At 47.3% G+C, this 20,261-nt stretch overlaps 2 protein-coding genes across 4 annotated transcripts; both read right to left on the bottom strand.

Moving 5' to 3' along the window:
• Positions 1–178: 178 nt before the first annotated feature.
• On the bottom strand, positions 179–12,799 carry LOC133890611 (HIPL1 protein-like). The gene is made up of 8 exons (XM_062331068.1): positions 12,704–12,799; positions 4,448–4,940; positions 4,186–4,343; positions 3,334–4,104; positions 3,031–3,247; positions 2,583–2,752; positions 764–1,005; positions 179–676 (listed from the first exon to the last, which is right to left on the bottom strand). Exons 2-8 carry the CDS (start codon positions 4,548–4,550, stop codon positions 277–279), a joined length of 2,061 nt encoding a protein of 686 aa, XP_062187052.1. The 5' UTR covers positions 4,551–4,940; positions 12,704–12,799; the 3' UTR covers positions 179–276.
• Positions 12,800–13,134: 335 nt separating this feature from the next.
• On the bottom strand, positions 13,135–19,464 carry LOC133890612 (protein EARLY FLOWERING 5-like). 3 transcript variants are annotated; one of them, XR_009904082.1, is made up of 10 exons: positions 19,234–19,464; positions 18,234–18,327; positions 17,071–17,156; positions 16,161–16,210; positions 16,003–16,072; positions 15,849–15,930; positions 15,314–15,711; positions 14,620–15,141; positions 13,287–13,606; positions 13,135–13,184 (listed from the first exon to the last, which is right to left on the bottom strand). XR_009904082.1 is itself a non-coding variant. In XM_062331070.1 (10 exons), the coding sequence occupies exons 2-10, from the start codon at positions 18,592–18,594 to the stop codon at positions 13,391–13,393; spliced, it is 1,557 nt and encodes a 518-aa protein (XP_062187054.1). In that variant the 5' UTR covers positions 18,595–18,726; positions 19,234–19,464; the 3' UTR covers positions 13,135–13,390. The 3 variants fall into 3 exon arrangements, 2 of the variants coding, with proteins under 2 accessions (XP_062187054.1, XP_062187053.1); XM_062331070.1 differs by adding an exon at positions 18,556–18,726 and having other exon boundaries at positions 13,135–13,606; XM_062331069.1 differs by having other exon boundaries at positions 13,135–13,606.
• Between the last annotated feature and the right edge of the window lie 797 nt (positions 19,465–20,261).

Genomic DNA, 20,261 nt, shown 5'->3' with positions numbered 1-20,261 from the left:
ACTGATATCAGGATATTTTGGATGTGCTGCGACACCCAAAATACCCCTGGCACTGCCCTATTGAGATTATCTTTTTATGTTGGATGATTTCCTTTTCCTGTCTTTTGAGTTGCATGCATCTTAGTTATGTAGAGATTAAGAATAAATTATTATATGGTTATATTTTCTGTTACGAGACGAGAGTTAATAAAATTTTTATTATAAAAAAATTATCATACATATTATCACAACCACCTGACAATTAACAAAACCCTTCTCAACTCAAGACAACACTTCTCAAACGCTCATCAAACTCAGCAACGCGAGCAGCACTCCCGCCAGCAGCGTCGCCAGCGCTGGCGCGTGCGCCCTGAACGTCGAGCTCGGCGCGGCGCCAGGCGGCGGCGAGCCCGCGCCGGCCGAGCTCTTGATGGGGCACGCGTAGCTGCACTCGGCGGGGTCGACCACCCGGTACACGCCCTTGCTGGTGAGCAGGTACACGTCCTTGGCGTTGTCCTCGCCGAAGGAGAAGATGTAGCCCAGCGACGGCAGCGCGCTCCCCGCCGCGACGTCGCACGGGATCGGCGAGTTCTTGGAGCAGCTGAATGTCAGCGACGTTACGTTGTACACGCCGCTGTCCTCCGGCGTCTCGATCCCCGCCCACATCGACTTGGCGTACAGGTCGGCGTACAGGTACCTGCAAGAACGCATTGCGATGGCATCGTCGTTGGCAACAAGGAGGGAGCAGCTGAGTGCGATGAGATCGAGGCGGCGAGGTGATTACCTGCCGTTGAGGCAGGGGTCGGTCATGGAGCGGTAGACGTAGCCGCCGGTGATGGAGGCGGAGCCGACGTTGTTGTTGACGGAGTTGTGGGTGTAGCCCATGACGGGGCCGATGGCGTTGATGGAGTCGGCGGAGGTGTTGCCGCCGGGGCTGGACAGCGGCGTGTATGGCTGGGTGCCCTCGAACACGCGCCACCCGTAGTTGCCGCCCTTGATCACCAGGTCCACCTCCTCGTACACCGCCTGCAAATTCACACGGATCAACGCGAATCAAACGGCGAAATGTTCAATCAGATTTGCGAGAATTATATTGGTTACTGAATCTGAAGGTTTAATAAAACCTTGAGGCTTGTTTAAAAAACATGAATTTTGTAGAAATTTCATAGGGAAGAGCTCCAAAACACCGACACGCCAGTAACAGCCGCACGCACACCACTTACGGTGTCAGATACCAATCGAAGTATCGATTATTTTCAAAATTAAAATAAATCAATGAAATTTCGGACACCTCGCTAACACGCGCAGGACGCGGCGTCGACTCGGCCTGGCCCAACTCACCGGGTATATCTCCTCCCAACCCGCCGCTGCTCCGTGCTCCCGCCTCGCTATCCCCTAACCCGAGCTGCCGCTATCGACGCTGCCTCACGCCGGCCGCCTGAGATGGACATGGGTTGCCGTGCCCATTGTCATCGCGCGCATCCGCGAGCACGTGCAAAGATGCCCCTGCCGGTGAGCCTGCCTTTCCACCGGTCTCCATCTCCCCGACACCCATCCCCTCCCTCTCCGGCCTTCTTCCGCCGCTACACCCTTCTTTCGCCGCTGGGCTAAGCCCCGCTCGGCCTCGAGACACCGCCGAGGAGCAGCTGAGGAAGCCCCGATGGACCTTGCCCTGACCGACTCCTCCTCTCTCTCTAGCCTCCTCCCTCTGCTCCACCGCCCCCTCTCCTGCCCCTCTCACTCTCTCTGTTTCTCCCTCTTCCTCTGTGAGCCACATATTCGCTGCCCCGTCCTTATCCTTTCCCCTCACACCGACAGGCGAGCCCCGCTAACCAGGCCATGTCCATGGCCATGGTCCATGGTGGACTGCCAGTAGCAGCGAGGGCGAGAAGCAGCTACTGTTGCTTGATTGCACGTAGTTTTTTTAGTACACTTGCTTGCACGCCTGATGTCATTGCAATTGAAGAGGCCTCTGTTATTGTATTACATGAGCATAGGGGCCTCTGAACTTTGGGTCTTTTCTGAAAGTGTCTGGATGGTCCTAATGTCATTGCAACTAGAGAGGGAGAGTGTACGGTAAGGGTATTTTGTTATCATTTATGAATCAAGCATTCACGTGTATTCTGTTACATAAGCAAACGTGCTGATCTGATCAAGTGATGATGCTACTTGTTTGGCCAGGTGAATGCTATTGCCAACGCCAATTATTCAGTTATTCATCTAATGGACTTAATTGAAGTGATCATGCTACTTGCTGATACGTAGAATTGAAGAGGCCAAGATGGTCTTACAGCACTAGTGTGTGTATATATTATATTATATTATATTAAAGTATATAGTTGCACCATGGTATCGGTTATTTTAGAAAAATGCCGCACCGTGGTGTCCGATACATGTCGTGTCCGATATCAGTGTAATCTCGGGGAACAGTCCAATTCCCGCACGAAGTAGGAAAAATCATGGTTCCCAAACGGGGCCAGAAACTTCTCTGTTCCTTTCAGTTTGTGTTCTTATGGTTCTAACTGTTTTCAGCAGTTCAGGCATGGCAGAAGCCATTACAGATTTTAGTTCACAGCAGTAGTCACTATAGTGGCAGGAGTTACCTGGCCAACGTCGGCGCAGTACATGTCGGACGGCTTGCCGGAGTCGAAGCTGCACCGCCACGGGTTCTTGAAGCCGAGGGCGAAGACCTCCGGAGCAAACCTGGGATCAACGGAGAAGGGGTTGTCCTTGGGGATGCCGTAGTTTCCCCAGCCAGAAGTGGCGTTGCCAGCTGCAGATTTATCGTAGCAGTTTCTTGTCAGCACTTGCCACCAGATCACGGCATTGACCAGACACGAACACATTTCTGATCAAGACGGGTAATTTAAATTTACAAACTACAGCGTCAATTTGACGGCAAAGTTGATTTTTTACTTCAAAGATCACTCTTTTGGACCGTTTTGACGGTCAATTTGATGTTGCCTTGTTCTTTTAGCCTACCATTTTTTTGTTCCTAATTTCGGAATGGATCGAGTTCTTGATGCAGAAGTTAAGTTGTTGGCGCATTACTTGTCATGGTGTTGACGTCGATTCGGATGATCTTGCCGAGCAGCGTCTTCTTGTTCTGGGCGAAGTTCCACGGGTCGCCGACGTTGCCGCCGTCGCCCATCATGAAGTACATGTAGCCGTCCCCCGGGCTGAAGAGGATCTGCCCGCCGTGGTGCGTCGTGAACGGCAGCCCCAGTGTCATGATCCTCCTCACCTCCGACGGTCTCGCCGCGGTTGCCTGAGAGACACGAGCAAATGGTAGGAAATCTGCGAGCACGCCGACAGGCAGCGGCGACGGCTTTGTGGCAAGAAGTGATCAGATACCGTCGCCGGCGTGCCGGAGGTGGCGTTGGCGGTGTACTCGGCGATGACGCTCTGGTACTGGCACGGCTGCGCGCCGTTGTCGGCGCCGAGCTTGGCCGGGTCGCAGCCGATGTCGGAGTTGCACGCGCAGCGGCCGGCGCACGACGCCGACTGCGTCTTGTCGCAGCTGTAGGAGACGAAGAACCGTCCGTTGGTGGCGAAGTCTGGGTGGAAGGCGAGGCCCAGGAGGCCGAACTCGTTGTCGAAGTGGACTTCGTCGGTGATGTCGAGGAACGGGTTCGCCACGTCCAGGTGCAGCTTCTCGCCGGAGCCCTGCGCCGGCACGGTGGCGAGGAACACCTTGCCGGCCTGGTTGCTCAGGAACACGCGATTGGAGCCGTCAGGGTGCGCCGCCATGTTGAGGTAAGAGCCGTTGCCGATCCGCTCCAGGCACATGCCGTTCAGCGGCAGCGCGGGGCGGATAGAGTTGAACGCCGCGCCCTCGCCGTCGAAGCAGGGAGTCTTGCCGGTGCCGCCCAGAGCGCCGCAGAAGTCGCTCACGGACTGCCACACGTCGGTGAGCCGCGGCGCCGGCGCGCCGCCCTTGGGCGGCTGGAACGGCGACCCCGTGATGCGCACGTCCTTGCAGGTGTCCCACACCTGCGCGCAGTAGTTCGTCGCCGCGGGCTTGGTGCTGAGCCGGCTCGACACGACGGTGGAGCTGCATAGCAGCGGCACCGTCCGCGGGCTCGTCGTGACGGTGAACAGTTCGCCGGCGTACGGGTTGCATCTCTGCGGACGGCAAGAGCCGCTGCCTCAGTGCCCAACTCCCCGCAAAACCCATGGAAAGCCATCGATTGAAACCATCCGTACCGCACAAAGGATGTTCTTGACGATGTCGCCGCACGGCGTGCCGGAGATGTTCATCGCCGCGAACTGCCTCTGGACAGCGGCGTCGTCCGTTGCGTTGCAGCAGGCGGTGCCGTTGTAACCGCAGAAGGAGAGGGACCCATTGACCGTCCTCGGGAACGCTGCCCCGTCAGCACCGCCATCAAAAACATCAGTTGAAACTTATACCAAAGGATCAGACAGCAATCAGTAGAGATGACAAATACAGATTGTAAGAACACCATACAAGAGTCCATGCACAATTGCGCGCAACGGCCATCCCGGACGGCGACGACAAGAAGTAGCACGGCGGCGACCAACACCGTCCTTGTCACCGTCGACGACCTCATGGCACCTCAGAGAGGAGGAAGGAGGTGTGAGATTGCTCAGGAGACAGAAATGGTGGACTACAACTTGGCCTTCATGGAGGCAGGCATTGACCAAGAATTGGGTTCAACAAGACAACCATGTGGTGGTTTTTGAGTAAGATTAAAAATTCTCAAGTCCACATGCTGGATGGCGACAATCCAGTTCATATTATATCATGTGAGATGAGCATCAGCATAAACCCCAATGATGCGATTAAACAAAGCTCAGAAGTCTGGTGATTAAACAAAGCTCAGAAGTCTGGTGCATCAGAGGGGACAAATGTACCTGTTTAGATTGTGAAAGTCACAAGGTGAGATTGACGGCAAAATTGTCAATGGGAATTGGTCCGCATGAAGAATGGAGTATGGACACTGCAAATCAATGCCCAATCAGCTCAATTCATTCCTGAAACAGTGCACCTGAAGGACTCGGATCGGCTGCAGTGCGGCACAAGCTGCAATCTTGTGTTCATAACAAGCAGTATCAACGACAATTTGTCGCAACTTACTCGTGGTGTCACGAAAGAATATCGTTTTTTTAAAAAAAGATATGAGAACATGGAAGGGATAAATGTTGTTTTAATACTTGCATTCAAACTTTGTGAGTTCATACGTCCTATATTAAGACTGGACGTGCGAACGTGTATTTGTCTTGAAATTTGTTTTCATACATTACTTTACTAGATTTTATAAATATTGTTAGCGTGTTCATTCTCATGCGTTCTACAGAACCATGCAGCGGCAGCAGGCGCACGCCATCTCCGGAGGCCGTTTAGATAGTTTCCGTGTTTAGCTTCCCACAATCACGGCATGTAATCTTTGTTTTTATCTCTAAACCTCCGTGTACTCTATTTAACTGCCGCATCTGATCTAATTGAATCACGCGTTGAGTAATTCCGCCTTCATGGTATCCGAGAGGGGCCGATCCCCTCGCTTCCGCTACCCCTAATTGCCGCGGCGTGCTTCCGTCGAGCGGGCTCCACAACCGACGACGCGCTCCCCGCCTCCCGCGCCGCCGTCGCTCCTCTTGACCGGCGCTCCCACCCTCTCAATGTCGTCTGACGACGCCGCCGCCCAGGCCGCGCAGGACGCTGCGCTCAAGAAGGCTGCAGCCGATGCCCTCGCCGCAGCCGAAACAGCCACCGCCGAGGCCAAGGCTGCTACTGCCAGGGCGGAGGAGGCCGCTCGTCGCCTTGCCGAGCACGAGAATCTGGAGCAGTCCCAGCTTCACGCTCAGGCTGTCGCGGTGTCCAACATCAAGACGATGATCCCCCTCGTCCTCGAGCAGACGTCCCTGATCTACAGCCGCTAGTGCACGCTCTTCCTCAACACCGTGACTAAATACGCCCTCGACTGTCTGGTGCTCTCCGACGACGACTTCTCCACGGATCCTCATTGGCACCGCATGGATTGCACAGTCAAGTCGTGGCTGTTCGGCACGGTGTCGCCCGAGCTCATCGAAGCGGTGTCCTCCACTTCCCCGACATCGCGCTCAATCTGGCTTGGCCTCGAAGATCAGTTCATCGGCAATAAGGAAACCCGTGCCATCATCCTTGATGCCGAATTCCGGACTCTCGTTCAGGGAGATCTTTCGGTCACCGATTACTGCAACAAGATGAAGCGTATGGCGGACGCTCTGGGGACATTGGGTGAGCCGGTCTTGGATCGCACCCTAGTTCTCAATGTTCTTCGCGGCCTGAGCGAGCAGTACTCCCACATGGCGGCGCTGATCAAGCGCACGCGCCCGTTTCCATCCTACTCCGACGTCCGTGCGGATCTGCTTATCGAGGAGGTGACCCTTGCCAGCAACTCTTCCACTCAGACGGCGCTCATGGCCACCACACCACCGCGTCCTCCTGCGTCGCGCCCTGGCGTCTCCAACCTGGGCGCCACTGGCGGCCCTAGTGCCACCGGGCATGGCGGTGGCGTCCCAGGACATGGCAGCCCCATCAGCGCTGGCGGTCAAGGCGGACAGGGTGGCTCCGGGACCGGGGGCGGCTCTAACAGAAGTCGTCGGCGTTGGCGCCACAACAGGAACGGGGGCGGACAGGGCGGTCCGCCGCGCCCGCCTGGTACCTGGCCGCCGCACTGGAACCCACTCATGGGGACCTTTGCCGTCTGGCCAGGACAGCCTGGCGCGCCTCCGCACCCCCCTCTTGCGCCACTGCCTCCTCAACCCTAGGCTCTCGTCGCCAGCATGCCCCTCCAGCAGCAATTCGCCGACCATCAGTTTGCAAGCCCGCCCGCCCCTACACCTTACTACGGCGTCCCTCCCGCCACACCACCCCAGCAGCAGTCCTGGTCATGGGATCAACAGGCTTTGGCACAGAACTTCAACACCATGACCCTCACTCCTCCACCGACCAACAACTGGTATATGGACTCAGGTGCTTCCTCTCACATGGCCTCAAACTCCGACTCTCTATCTCATGTTCGCCCACCCAGTTCTTTTACCCCATCTAATATCATTGTCGGCAATGGTTCCTTATTATCTGTTACTGGTGTTGGGTCTACTTCTTTTCCTATGACAGAACGTCCTTTACATTTACATCATATTCTTATCTCCCCGCACATTATTAAGAACCTCATATCAGTCCGTCATTTCACTACTGACAATCATTGTTCTGTCGAATTTGACCCTTTTGGCCTCTCTGTGAAGGATCTGGTAACACGGAACGTGATCGTCAGGTGCAATAGTTCTAGGGAGCTCTACTCCTTTCGGCCACCAACCCATCCTCACATCTTCGCTGCCATCACATCCCCTCCCGTGCTTTGGCACCGCCGGCTCGGTCATCTTGGCCACGAGTCCTTATCTCATTTAGCACCTTCTTTGGATTCTACTTGTAATAAAAGTGAGTTAGAAACTTTGTGTCATGCTTGTCAGTTAGGTCGCCATGTGCGCCTTCCTTTTACTCAGTCCAGCTCTCGTGCTCTCAAGAATTTTGATTTAATACACTGTGATTTGTGGATATCCCCAATTGCTAGTGTCACTGGCTATAAATACTATCTTATAATTCTTGATGATTGCTCCCATTACTCATGGACTTTTCCTTTACGTCTCAAGTCAGACACATTTCCTACTCTCTCTAACTTTTTTTCTTATGTCGCTACTCAGTTTGGCACCACGATTAAGACCGTCCAGTGCGACAACGGTCGAGAGTTTGATAACTCCACCGCCCGCCTCTTCCTCCTCACTCATGGTGCCACCATTCGCATGTCATGTCCCCACACTTCCCCCCAAAACGGTCGCACCGAACGCATCATCCGTTCCACTAACAATATCATGCGTTCCCTGATGTTTCAGGCCAGCATTCCGGCACCCTACTGGGTGGAAGCCCTTCACACGGCCACCTATCTCCTCAACCGCCACCCAACCAAGACACTTGACTTCCAGACTCCGTACCTTGCGTTGTACGGTGTTCATCCTTCCTATGATCACCTTCGTGTTTTTGGTTGTAAGTGCTACCCTAACCTATCTGTCACCACTCCACATAAGCTCGCTCCTCGGTCTACTCTTTGCGTCTTCTTAGGATATCCCTCGGAACACAAGGGGTACCGCTGTCTTGACCTTGCCACCAACCGCCTAATTATCTCTCGTCACGTTACTTTCGATGAATCTTCTTTTCCTTTTGCCGAGCTTCCTGCCCCACTCCCTTCATCCAACTTTGATTTTCTTTCGGAGTTTGACTATGTGCCTAGCCCTATTGGTTCACCAGTTGTTGCAGGTACAGGTCTTGCAGGTCCTGGTGTTGCCGTCCTCGGCCGGTCTCCCGCTGCCCTCGATGAATCCGCCTCTCGGGCTGTTGCCAGTGGGGCCCTGGAACATTCGGCCTCCACCAGCCCGTCTGCAGCAGCTCCCCTCCATGGGCCGGCCACGGTGGAGCCCAGTTCCCCCGCCTCCGCTGGGCCCTCGGCGGTTTCTGGGCCATCGGCCTCTGGGCCACTTCCGCCCACCATCCCGCCCTCAGTCTCAAATGACGGGCGGCTTTCGGCCCGGTCCTCGGAGGAGGCTGGCTCCTCTTCGCTGCCGCACACCAGCATGCCTGGTTCTGACGCACAGCTTCCACCAGGTGCGATTCCAGTCTCGGCCGTCGTCAATGATCATGTTATGGTTACTCGGGGGAAGCATGGTTTTCGACAGCCAAAGGAGATTCTTGACTTGCACGCCACTGCATTGTCTCCTCTTCCAAAGACCTACCGCAGTGCCTTGGCCGATCCAAACTGGCGGGATGCTATGATAGAGGAATTCACCGCTCTCCAAGCGAACAATACCTGGGATCTCGTACCTCCACCAAGTGGTACCAACATTGTTACCGGGAAGTGGGTCTACAGGCACAAGTTGCATCCTGATGGTACGCTTGATCGTTACAAAGCCCGCTGGGTCCTTCGGGGTTTCACACAGCGCCCTAGTATTGATTTCGGTGAGACTTTCAGTCCCGTTGTGAAGCCAGCCACCATCCGCATAGTTCTATCTCTGGCATTATCTCGCAACTGGCCCGTTAATCAGTTGGATGTGAAGAATGCTTTTCTCCATGGCACCCTGAGCGAGACGGTCTATTGTGCACAACCGTCTGGTTTTGTCGATTCCTCCAAGCCTGATCATGTGTGCCGCCTCAATAAGTCACTCTATGGCTTGAAACAGGCGCCCCGAGCCTGGTACAGCAGGTTTGCCACCTTTATTCGGTCCTCTGGTTTTGTTGAAGCAAAATCCGATACATCTCTCTTTGTTCTTCGGCGTGGGTCAGACATGGCATACTTACTCCTTTATGTTGATGATATTATTCTGACTGCCTCCTCTGGAGATCTGTTACGTAGTATTATCAGTTCTCTTACAGTGGAATTCTCTATGAAGGATCTTGGCAGCCTACATCATTTTCTTGGGATGTCTGTTTCTCGGCGTACTGATGGTATGTTCTTGTCACAGCGTCACTATATGCTTGAGATCTTGGATCGTGCTGGCATGACCGATTGCAAACCCTGTTCCACTCCAATTGACACTAATGCTAAGCTCTCTGCTGATGGGACTCCTGTTACCGACGCCACTGATTACCGTGCTCTCGCTGGCGCCCTTCAGTATCTCACTTTCACCCGCCCGAACATCTCTTATGCCGTGCAGCAGATCTGTCTTTATATGCATGATCCCCGTGAGTCGCATCTGGCCTTGATCAAGCGTGTTCTCCGCTATATCAAGGGCACCTTGGACTATGGTCTACAGCTGCATCGTTCTTGTGGTTGTGACCTGGTTGCATACTCCGATGCCGACTGGGCTGGCTGTCCGGATACTCGTCGTTCAACCTCCGGGTATGCAGTGTTTTTGGGCAATAATTTGATCTCCTGGTCGTCGAAGCGCCAGCAGACGGTGTCTCGTTCCAGTGCAGAGGCGGAATATCGGGCAGTCACTAATGCCGTTGCAGAGGTCACTTGGCTCCGGCAGTTACTTCAGGAGCTTCATTTCTGTCCCAGGCGTTCAACTGTGGTGTTTTGTGATAATATCAGTGCAGTCTATCTCTCAATAAATCCGGTACAGTATCAGCGCACCAAACATGTTGAGATTGATTTACACTTTGTTCGGGACAAAGTCGCTATTGGGGAGATCCGAGTTCTTCATGTGCCTACCACCTCGCAGTATGCGGACATATTCACTAAGGGTCTGCCTACCTCTGTTTTTACGGAGTTCCGATCCAGTTTGAATGTCTCCAGTCATGGCTGATGTCGACGTTCCAATTGCGGGGGCGTGTTAGCGTGTTCATTCTCATGCGTTCTACGAAACCATGCAGCGGCAGCAGCGCACGCCATCTCCGGAGGCCGTTTAGATAGTTTCCGTGTTTAGCTTCCCACAATCACGGCATGTAATCTCTGTTTCTATCTCTAAACCTCCGTGTACTCTATTTAACTGCCGTATCTGATCTAATTGAATCATCGCGTTGAGTAATTCCGCCTTCAAATATATTATTATAGAAATTAAGAGTCAAAGTCTTATTTCGGAGGTCATGTAGATGCATAAAACCATATTGTTTTGACTGTAGGGAGTATAACATCTCGGCTGATCAGTTTCTTCTGGTCACCACACTATCTTGGTTTGGACCTCGATCTACGATCAAATGTTTCAAATCATGCCCTGAGAGGCTATCTGATCGCGTTCCTTACAGGTAGGACAACATACTTAAGTGGTGCATTTTTTTTTAATGATAATAGAATATAAATCTGGGCCTCTGCATCCAAAGACGTACACATGCTAGTACTCAAGTGGCACATAAGCATCCAAAACTTCAAAGAGGTTAATCCAGCAGCAACAGTTGACATTGGGAACAGAAAGATAACCTTCACTCGTTAGTTTGGATCAATTAAAGCAACAAAAAGGTGGTTACTTTGGATACTGCATCTTGAGCTTCTTTTAGGGCCCCAAGGAGATTTCTTCAGTTATTTTACATGGGAAATGCTGAAATCAAAGAGGAGGGCAGAAATGCAAGAGCTCAAACTCAATTGGACCATGTGCATGGACCACATGGAGAGTTGACAAGATACTGAAGCTTGAACAGACTTATAACCTGTGGGAAATGTATCATCCTGCCGGTTTGTTGGGAGAACTGATTACGGGTGGCGATGAGCTGAAGCATAAGTTTTGAATTCAGAATTCCCGAGCCAACGGTCCAAGTTTGAGTTAAGCTATAAAAAAGTTGGGTTCAAGTAGAGCTCGCTCACAACAGATTAAGATGGTGATTGAACTCTGAAAATAGTGATAGTTTGAGCCTTGGCATTTTTCTTGCTTTACATGTCATTGATCCTAGCAATCATCTAGTGATACCTTTGAAGAGTAATTTTTTTGAAAATATACTGTTGCACGCTTGCAGTACATAGAAAAAAGAATGCAGCATCGTTTCCAAATATTTCCAAGACACATTTCCAAAAAAAACAAATTCTATATTTTGCAAATTCAAACATTAATAATTCTTGCATATGCCGACTGCTTATAGCAACTCTCATCATACTGCTGTTCGATGTGCCTTTGCAACTACTGGGTGTAAATTAGCAACTTTTCAGCATAATATTGTCTCGTTGACTTGTCTAGGTTCAATTCATACGAAGGTATCTTTAAAAATAGTTATTTGAAGAATCATGCGGGTTCTGTCTCTTTGCTTGTATAAAGTTAGGGAACCGAGGAATATTTTTTTGTTACTCGCTGACAAAATAAAGTCAAACTGTTGTACAAAACGTGAGTAATAAGTCCAATCAGGATATGTTCAGTTCAAATTATCCTTCTGGTACAATAAGTCAACCGATCAGACGCGTAGTCTATTTCGAAGATGTCAACTGAAGTGTGATTTAAGTATATAACATCTATACTGTCCAGGAATTGGATCAGCTAACCAAAATTATTTGTGCCCTTTTTCATGGAAATAACGTTATTATCTGCTTCAGAAGCCAACCTGTTTAATTGATAGAAGAGCAAACAATGCAATGCTGATCTGGAATTGGATAAGGAAAAAAAAATGGAAATTCACAATGGTGCGAGAGCTGAAGTTAGTGATGGTCTACTGGCAGGACAAAGATGGGATTAGGGCTTTCAAAGCTAGACAACTTAGAACCTGTTTGTTTCAGCTTTGGATCATGACTTTCAGCTTTTACGATCCAAAGCTGAAACAAAAGGATAACTTTTTACCATAACTTTTTACAATCCGCTTATTGGATTATGAGAATCCAAAAAGCTAGTTTCTCTCAGCTTTTTCTAAATTGTGAAAATCTATTTATTAAACTGTTCATCAAAGTTTTTTAAATCTATAATCTAAAAGTTTTTTACAATTCAGCTTTTAACAATCCACGATCTACAAACTGTTTTTCAAAATCTCCAACTGAAACAAACATACCCTTACTCAAACTTAGCTTTCAGACTCGATTCAACCCAGCTCAAATAATAAAGGCAAATTTTGCTCCTGGACCTGACAAATGAGCCAAGTTCAAGAGCGCACCAAAGCTCATCGAGCTTAAGTCGACACCAAACTGCTCGAGCTTACTGATCTCAAACTGAGCTTACCGAGCTTATGGTACCAAGCTTACTCAAGCCGACTCGAGCTTACCGAGTTTATCCTTATTTTAAAATAAGGATAAACTTTTCAATGGGCTACTAGACGAGGTACCTCGTTACCCAGGAGAGCGGCACAATCTTCAATGATTCCTCCGAAAGACGTGATGCCCAGAAACATGGACAGCTGTGAATATCGCATGAATCTGGGCAGGCTATCATAGTGCGACGCATGAACAAAGATGGTGTCCAAGCAGAGAATCCCTGCTGATCAGCTTAAATATGGTACATTCAATTCAGAAAATATATCGACATCATTCTGTTTAACTTGTTTGCATCAAAGCCTGGCTCGTTTTTCACAATAATGATCGAACAAAACTGATGTGTTCAGCTTAGCTGTTTGGTCATTCTTTTTAATGCAAATAGTCGGCATCGTAAGACTTACCAGTAGTGTTCCCCACGACTGGTATTATCTGAATATATCTGCCAGGGCAACCGTTGAACAGAGACCTGGGGAGATATCCTTGCAACAGCCAACCAATCAAGTGTCAAATGGTCTAATGTTTTGACTTGGTACAGTGATGCTGCAGAATAATCTGGAATGAAAAGGATCGATTACAGTTCTCCCCATTTTTCACTTAAATACATGTTAAAAACTTTTTTTTGCTAATGGGGGATATAAAATGATTTCTGAGTACCTTAGCAGGAAAGACTATTCACTAGGCACAAACCAAAGATGGGAAGCATGTTCAGGTTCATGACAGCAGCTGCTAAGTGCAACCAGACATGTAATCTAGTCGAGCTACTCATCAAGAGCACCTAGTTCCTTCATATCTTCCAAGAACGCCAAATAAGAATCATCGATGCTTTGTTGCTTGGGTGCTGATGAAGAAGGCTGGGCCTCAGATTTTATGAAGGTCACTGAAGGCTTCGAAGCGGATGGTGTTGATGACTGCTGCACCTTTGGTTTTGGTTTGGGGAGAGCAGATTCTCGCTTGACTCTAACTGATGCGGGAACCTACAACAAAACTCCACTCAGTTTATGGCACAATGGCAACAGATATGGCTAACAGTTTTAAGTGGAATTAGCAATCATTACATAACTCTGAAAGAACAAAAATTTAGGACAACAGCGAGAAAGAACATAACTGACTCAACTTTTGGAATGTTATCGGCCAATACGTTTGAAGTAAAATAGATAAAGCCATAATATGAAATGTTAGAACTGATGAGAATTTGGACGGTACAGTTCAGATGCAGAATCAATGGTAAGACAACTGCCAACAAGCAATTTCCATTTCTGACTTTTAACTGCTGTGAAAACTGGATAATGTAATTGGTGAAGTGTGCTAACTACGATAGGCAAGATGCATAGAAGCACCCTCAAAATGATTAGCAGCGTTTAAAGAAAAAACAAAACATGGGGGTATTACATACAAAGTTGGTGGTGGACTGGTGTTGTAATGGCACACAAATAAAATGTCCACAAGAACAGATCAGCAACTACATTAAGGGGACAATAGGTGTCTAATAGTAATACTACTTTTATACTGTTGTTCAGGTTGCAACATATTCTCATGCACTTCCTATTGCTGCTTTCTTGAAAAGCTGCTACTGGACGCAGAGTACCACCATGGCACCACTGCTACAGTCCTACCGTGCAAAGACAAAGCCAAGCCTTAATCAACCATTACTCCATTGATTTTTATAAGGCGCTATTTGACTTGGCAGTCTAAATTGAACCTTGACATTTAATTTATTTTACGATATTATTATTAATAACTACAAAATCATAATAATGTGAAGTAGTCAAATACAAGTCTAATGGTGTCAATGAACATACAATGTTAGTCTAGAATTACAAACTTTGAATTTTCAAATTTGTGGGCACCTTATAAAAAACAAAGGAGGGAGTATTTGGCATAAGGATCAAGCAATGTATTGTGCTTTTAATTCTTTCACACCGCTAGATACTCATGAAATAATCAAGCAATAATGTGAAGGCAGTTAACAATGATAAAGTAAGCATACCATAGCCGTTAGCTCAGGAGTGTGTTGTGCTAATGGTCTCTTTACAACTGTAGGAGCAGCCGACTTCACATATGATGGCTGCTGAGGTAACTGAGGCCTTGGTGCAAAGGCAGCAAACTCATCTGGTCGAACAGGCGGTCCTGGCAAAAATGGGGGCATAAACATTGGTGGTGGACCAGGGAGTACACCATAAGGTGCCATTGACATTTGAGCCGGGGGTAATCCCGGAGGAGGTGGAGGGGGTCTGGCAACTCCAGGAGCCATAAGTGGCGGCCTTGAATCTGGCGGTGGCGGAGGTGGTGGAAATCTCACAACTCCAGGAGCTAGCATATCAGGTTGCATTGGAGGCCTTGGAGGTAAAGAAAGCAAATTTGATGACACTGGTGGAGGCGGCGGTAAGACCCTTGCAGCAGCTTCTTCTTTGAATCCAAGAGCGTCCTTGGAATTGTGAGCAACCTCCATGTCATTTGATTTTGGTGGCAGCCCAGGCGGTGGTGGCGGTGGAGGCAGGACAGCTGTGGGCTGCAAATAAAGGTTCTATCAGACAGAAGTCACAAAGGGCAACATCCAAACATTGAAAGTAAACATGAAGAACACCGGTTTGATATATTAACAAACAGGATTTCCAATGTAGACATAAACACTGTACTATTGAGAAACTCTACTGAAGATACAAAAGACTCAAAGTAGGAACCTGAGCAGAATCTGTTACGCTTGCACCCTCTCCAATGCTTTGTTTAATCTCCTTCGCATCAGGCCCCGGTGGTGGATTCAAAGGCCTCTGCGGTGGAGGTGGAAGCGGTGGAAGCAATGTATGACCTGACATAGGTTCTCTTGGAGGTGGGCCGGGAGGTGGAGGTGGAGGAGGTAAGCTTGGTGCAGTTGCGTCACTGATAGGCTTAGGTGGGGGTGGGGGTGGGGGCGGAAGTGGGGGTAAAGGTAAAGAAGGAGCAGATGGATCAATGGGTTCTGAAGTTGCTGGCAATGGTGGTGGCGGTGGAGGGGGTGGCAGGGTGGATGGACCTGCTTCAGACTCTGACATGGAAGATGAGGCCCCAGCACTGGATGAAGAAGGCAGTGGGATCCTTGGCCCTGCATGTCAACCAAGAAACAAAACTGAGAAAGCTAGTGATGATTACTAAACTGGAAGGAAATTATTTTAAGTGATTGTAAATTTTTTAAAACGAAAATGATAGATTTACAAGCTAAAGAGAGATAAAGATAGTAACCTATAGATGATTTGTACATGGGAGGTTTGCCAGGTGGTGGTGCCCCAGATGGATTTAAGGTTGGATGATAGTAAACAGAGTCCTGTAATACAAACATGGTAAATATCTATTCAATATGCTTTAATAATTATTCCACATCCTATAAATATCATACCTCAGGCTTAGGATTTTTAGCTCTATCGTCTTCATCTGCTGCAGGCCGCCTCTTTGGTGGTCCAAGATGGCTATGGGGAAAGAAAGGCATATCAGATGAGAAGAATAACAACATAACAATATAATAGAATGAATGCATAATATATCACCAAACCTCACCTAAACATAACCGGTTGCTCGCCCTTCTCTTTCATTTTCTGTTCATATTCCTGGCAAAGATCATGAGAAAGTAATGAGCTCCTATGTCTGAATAAAAATTAAGAAACTAACAGTAACATTGCCCATGCAGAAGTTACATAGAAATCAGAAGTTTGATTCAAAACGGCAAAATAGACTTCAAGTTCAGAACTTGTGTGTGAGACTCGAAACTAACAACTAATTAAAAATCTACATACAATAGTGTCAGACACAATAATGTGTTGGATGGGTGTGTAGTAACTGATAACAGCCTCAGTGAGTGCAAAACAGAGTTGGAACAAATAAGTCTACATGTATAATCAAAATATTTATAGTTCTAATTTTTCCAATGTTGAGGAATCAAAATGTTACAACAGTGCCAGACATAATAATGTGTTAGATGGGTGTGTACTGTGTCGTTAATCGATAACAGCCTCAGTGAGTGCGAAACAGAGTTTGAACATATAACACCACGTGTATGATCAAAATATTTCTAGTTCTAACCTTTCCAAATGTTGTGGAATCAAAATGTTCAGTGAAAGAAAGATAGTTTCCATAGTCACTAACAGCATGGAGTGGAATATGATACTTGTCATAGCTCCCTAACAGCATTGCATGTAAATACATTCTCCTAAAACCTGATAAAGTTACATAGAACATTGCATAGTACAAGAATCACATAAATTATATTCAAAATGAACGTCCAATAGTACATAGCACAGCTAATCTGCCAGGGCACTGTCCAGAAATATGTCCAAGGAGATGAAAAATTATGGCCAAACATTATAAAACCTAATACATAGGACGGACTAAAATAATAATGTAGAACAGTTCAGAGTCTGGACTTCTAAAATGCAATGTTAACATATCTACAGAAAAGAAATCAAAATACCTTTCTTTTCTTAACAATAAGATTATATGAATCCTCAAGCTGCCTTTTCTTATGTTTCCTAGCCTTGTCAAGAGCACCATCAGCCTCTGCATCAATCGAAACAAGAATTTCAGCATTCAGGAGCCCCAAAACAAACAAAAGCAATCATTAATGCTACCCTTACACACAGTTCCTTCATGCAAGCGAATATATGAATATACACAAGAAAAGCAATAGCACTGCAAATATATGCCACAGAGCAACTAAAAGAGGCATAGGGTTCTAATTTCAAAATATAGTATTTATGTAGAATTCAAAACAGAAAAGCTGGCTTGATGATGTCACCAAAACTAATGCCACTTGATATTTAGCACAAATATAGATTATTGCAACTGAGCCTTACAATCATACTGAGTAGAATGCTCAAGAATGAACCGTTATGTTTGCTATGTTAAAATGAGGACTAATCATAAGACCCATAACGATCAAGGCTATCAGCTCCCCTAGGACAAACATAGTATTGTAGCTGAGCCTTACAATCATACAGAGTAGAACACTCAAGAATGAACCGTTAGGTTTGCTATGGTAAAATGAGGAATGATCATAAGGCCCATAACGATCAAAGCTATCAGGCCCCCTAGAACAAAGCTCATAGAAAATTAGAGAGTGAAATGAAATGTCATCTCGAAAACAGGAGTAGAGCAGACAACGATTGAAAGAAACAAGCAAGAAGTAAATGTTGCAAAATATAATGCTTCATGAGACAGTACACACATAGTAGGAAACTCTATGCTAATATCCTATGATGCTTTAAGATGTCTGAGCAAACAACTGTTTTAACAACAGGGCCATACTACAAAGTAGAAACACCAGAATAGAGCGATAATTGGCCAACTGCAAGATTTGAAATCACTAGAAATTTTGAGTTCACATCGTTAGGGAAAAAGGCAAATAGCCAATGAATGTATGACAACAAATATAGACGGACAATGTATAAATAATGCTATCACAACAATTAAATTAACCATGTTATTGCAACTAAAACAGAATAACAACGTGATCGCTTGAGATATGCATAGAACAAAACACTCATGAAACTGACTCTTTTTACAGAAGACCACTTTCTGATTCATTGTTCTAAATGCAGGCCTACATTAACATAAACTATTATGCGATGTACTTACTCATCTTCTCCAATTTCTCAATCTGCTCCCGTATAGACTCTGGATCCTTTTTCAAAATACCAACCTCCCGCACCTTCTTCCTTTCTTTTTTGTTCTGGAGCGTAGAATGTTAAACAAGAAAAAGCTTTAGCTTGAATAGATAACAATTAACAAAAGTAACAACCTAAGACACTTTTCTATCAGTAACAAGAAGGAACATGAGTAAATAAGACCAAACTAAAATCTGAAGAAGCACAGAACAATTGCAGGCAATTAGCTTGTTCACTATGTCAAAATAGTTTGATCCTCTGGTGCAACACTTGAGCACCATAATCAAATATACCTCATAATTGATGCAAACTTTCAAAATTCCAACCACCATCCCATCTTCTAAACACTGACATATCCTCGCCACAAATATCAGATTTTTTTGAAGAGTTGATACAGTACATGTACGCCGACATGTACATGTAGTTCTTTATGTTCCCGTCCAATAATATTCATCCAGTACCGCCTGTTGGGTAACATTAGCGATGTAAACAAGACCACCGACCAAATCTACCGGGTGACAACAGTAAAATAAGAAAGAGACAAGACGAAACAAAATCTCACATCAGAAAAACCTACAGTTCTCAGTTGAGATCGCCAAATAACCAAATTGCTAGTATTAATCACCAACTATGGATATTTGCTTGGTTTTTATGCTGAATTCAGGATCTTTAACTTCAATATCTGGCAGTACGAAGCTACATAAGCATCTCGCTTAGGATTCAGAGCTATTTCAGTCCACCGCAATGAGCACCAAAGCAGCCAAATTTCTCCTTAAACCACCCTTGATCCAATCCGTTAGGTCCGCCCCAATCAGATGAATCAATCTGCGAGGTTACCGCCATACTTCCACCAAGAATAACCCTAACCCACCTAAAGCAGCAACCCTAACGAAGCAAAGCGAAAGCCCGCACGGGAGCAACGGGGAATACGAAGCGGGAACCCTAGGGCTGGTGGTGGGCTGGGCACTCACCCGCTTGAGCTCCTTCTTCCGCTGCTCCTTGCGGAAGGCGTCGGTGGGGTTCATCACCTTCCCCCCCTTGGTCGTCTTCATCTTGCCTGCTTCTTCCTGCCCCTCTCGACCCGGCGACGGACAGCGGCGGCGGCAGCGAGGGGCTCACCAACGACGAGGCGTCCGGCGTGGGATCCGTCGCGCTGGTTAATCGTGGCTGCCAAACGTCCAAACCATGGAATCGAATTCGATTAAATAAAGCGAGCCGTCTTAAGCCCAGCCCAGCCCAGCCCAGCCTACCCCAGCCCATTCCAGCCCAGCCCACGGTCGAATCTGAAATCCGGCATTCGTGGGTATTAGGCTGGGCTGGGCTGGATCCGCCCTGATGGCGCTTTTGCTAAATAAGCCCAGTAGTTTTATTATTTGCAAATAGTTTCTCGGTAAGCGGCAATTTTGCGAAAAACCCACTGCAGTTGTGGGCATCGCAAAGTATTTAACCGCAGCGGTAAGACTGTTTTTCAAACACCAAAATCCAGTATTCGAGGATGAGTCCCCGAAGGATCTAAAAATTGCATTTTGGCTGTAATTTGAAATTTTAGCTCCGTATGTCCGCATGTGCAATACAATCAACTAATGTTTTCCCAGTTATGCAACAGAAAGTAATTTGGAAACTAAAGTTCTAGGTTTATAAGCGTTAGACTTAGATCTTCTTGAAGCTTCATATTATGGATTTAGTTCTTTATTGGTATTCGTTCTAAAGGCTAGCTAAAGCCTTTGAAAAGGCACATAAACACTTCTTTGTGGCGCTCTTTCAACGAACAAAAATCATCTCACTCCAACTTTTTTCATGCGAAATGGCTCAAAAGGCTATTGGGTGAGGTTCAACCCAAGATGTACGATCCAAGGGTAAGTTGCTTTATTGTACCTATTAATTAATATAGTCATATTTAAGAAGTTATACCACAAAACTATATATTTAGGGTGTCAATGTATCAAAAAACTAAAATTAATTTTCATACTTCATAACCTAGCTTAATGTTGGATGTCCA

Source organism: Phragmites australis, chromosome 14 (assembly GCF_958298935.1).
Source record: "Phragmites australis chromosome 14, lpPhrAust1.1, whole genome shotgun sequence".
Taxonomy (NCBI): Eukaryota; Viridiplantae; Streptophyta; class Magnoliopsida; order Poales; family Poaceae; genus Phragmites; species Phragmites australis.
Note: the sequence above shows the minus strand (reverse complement) of the source record. Positions and strands in the feature narration are given on the sequence as shown.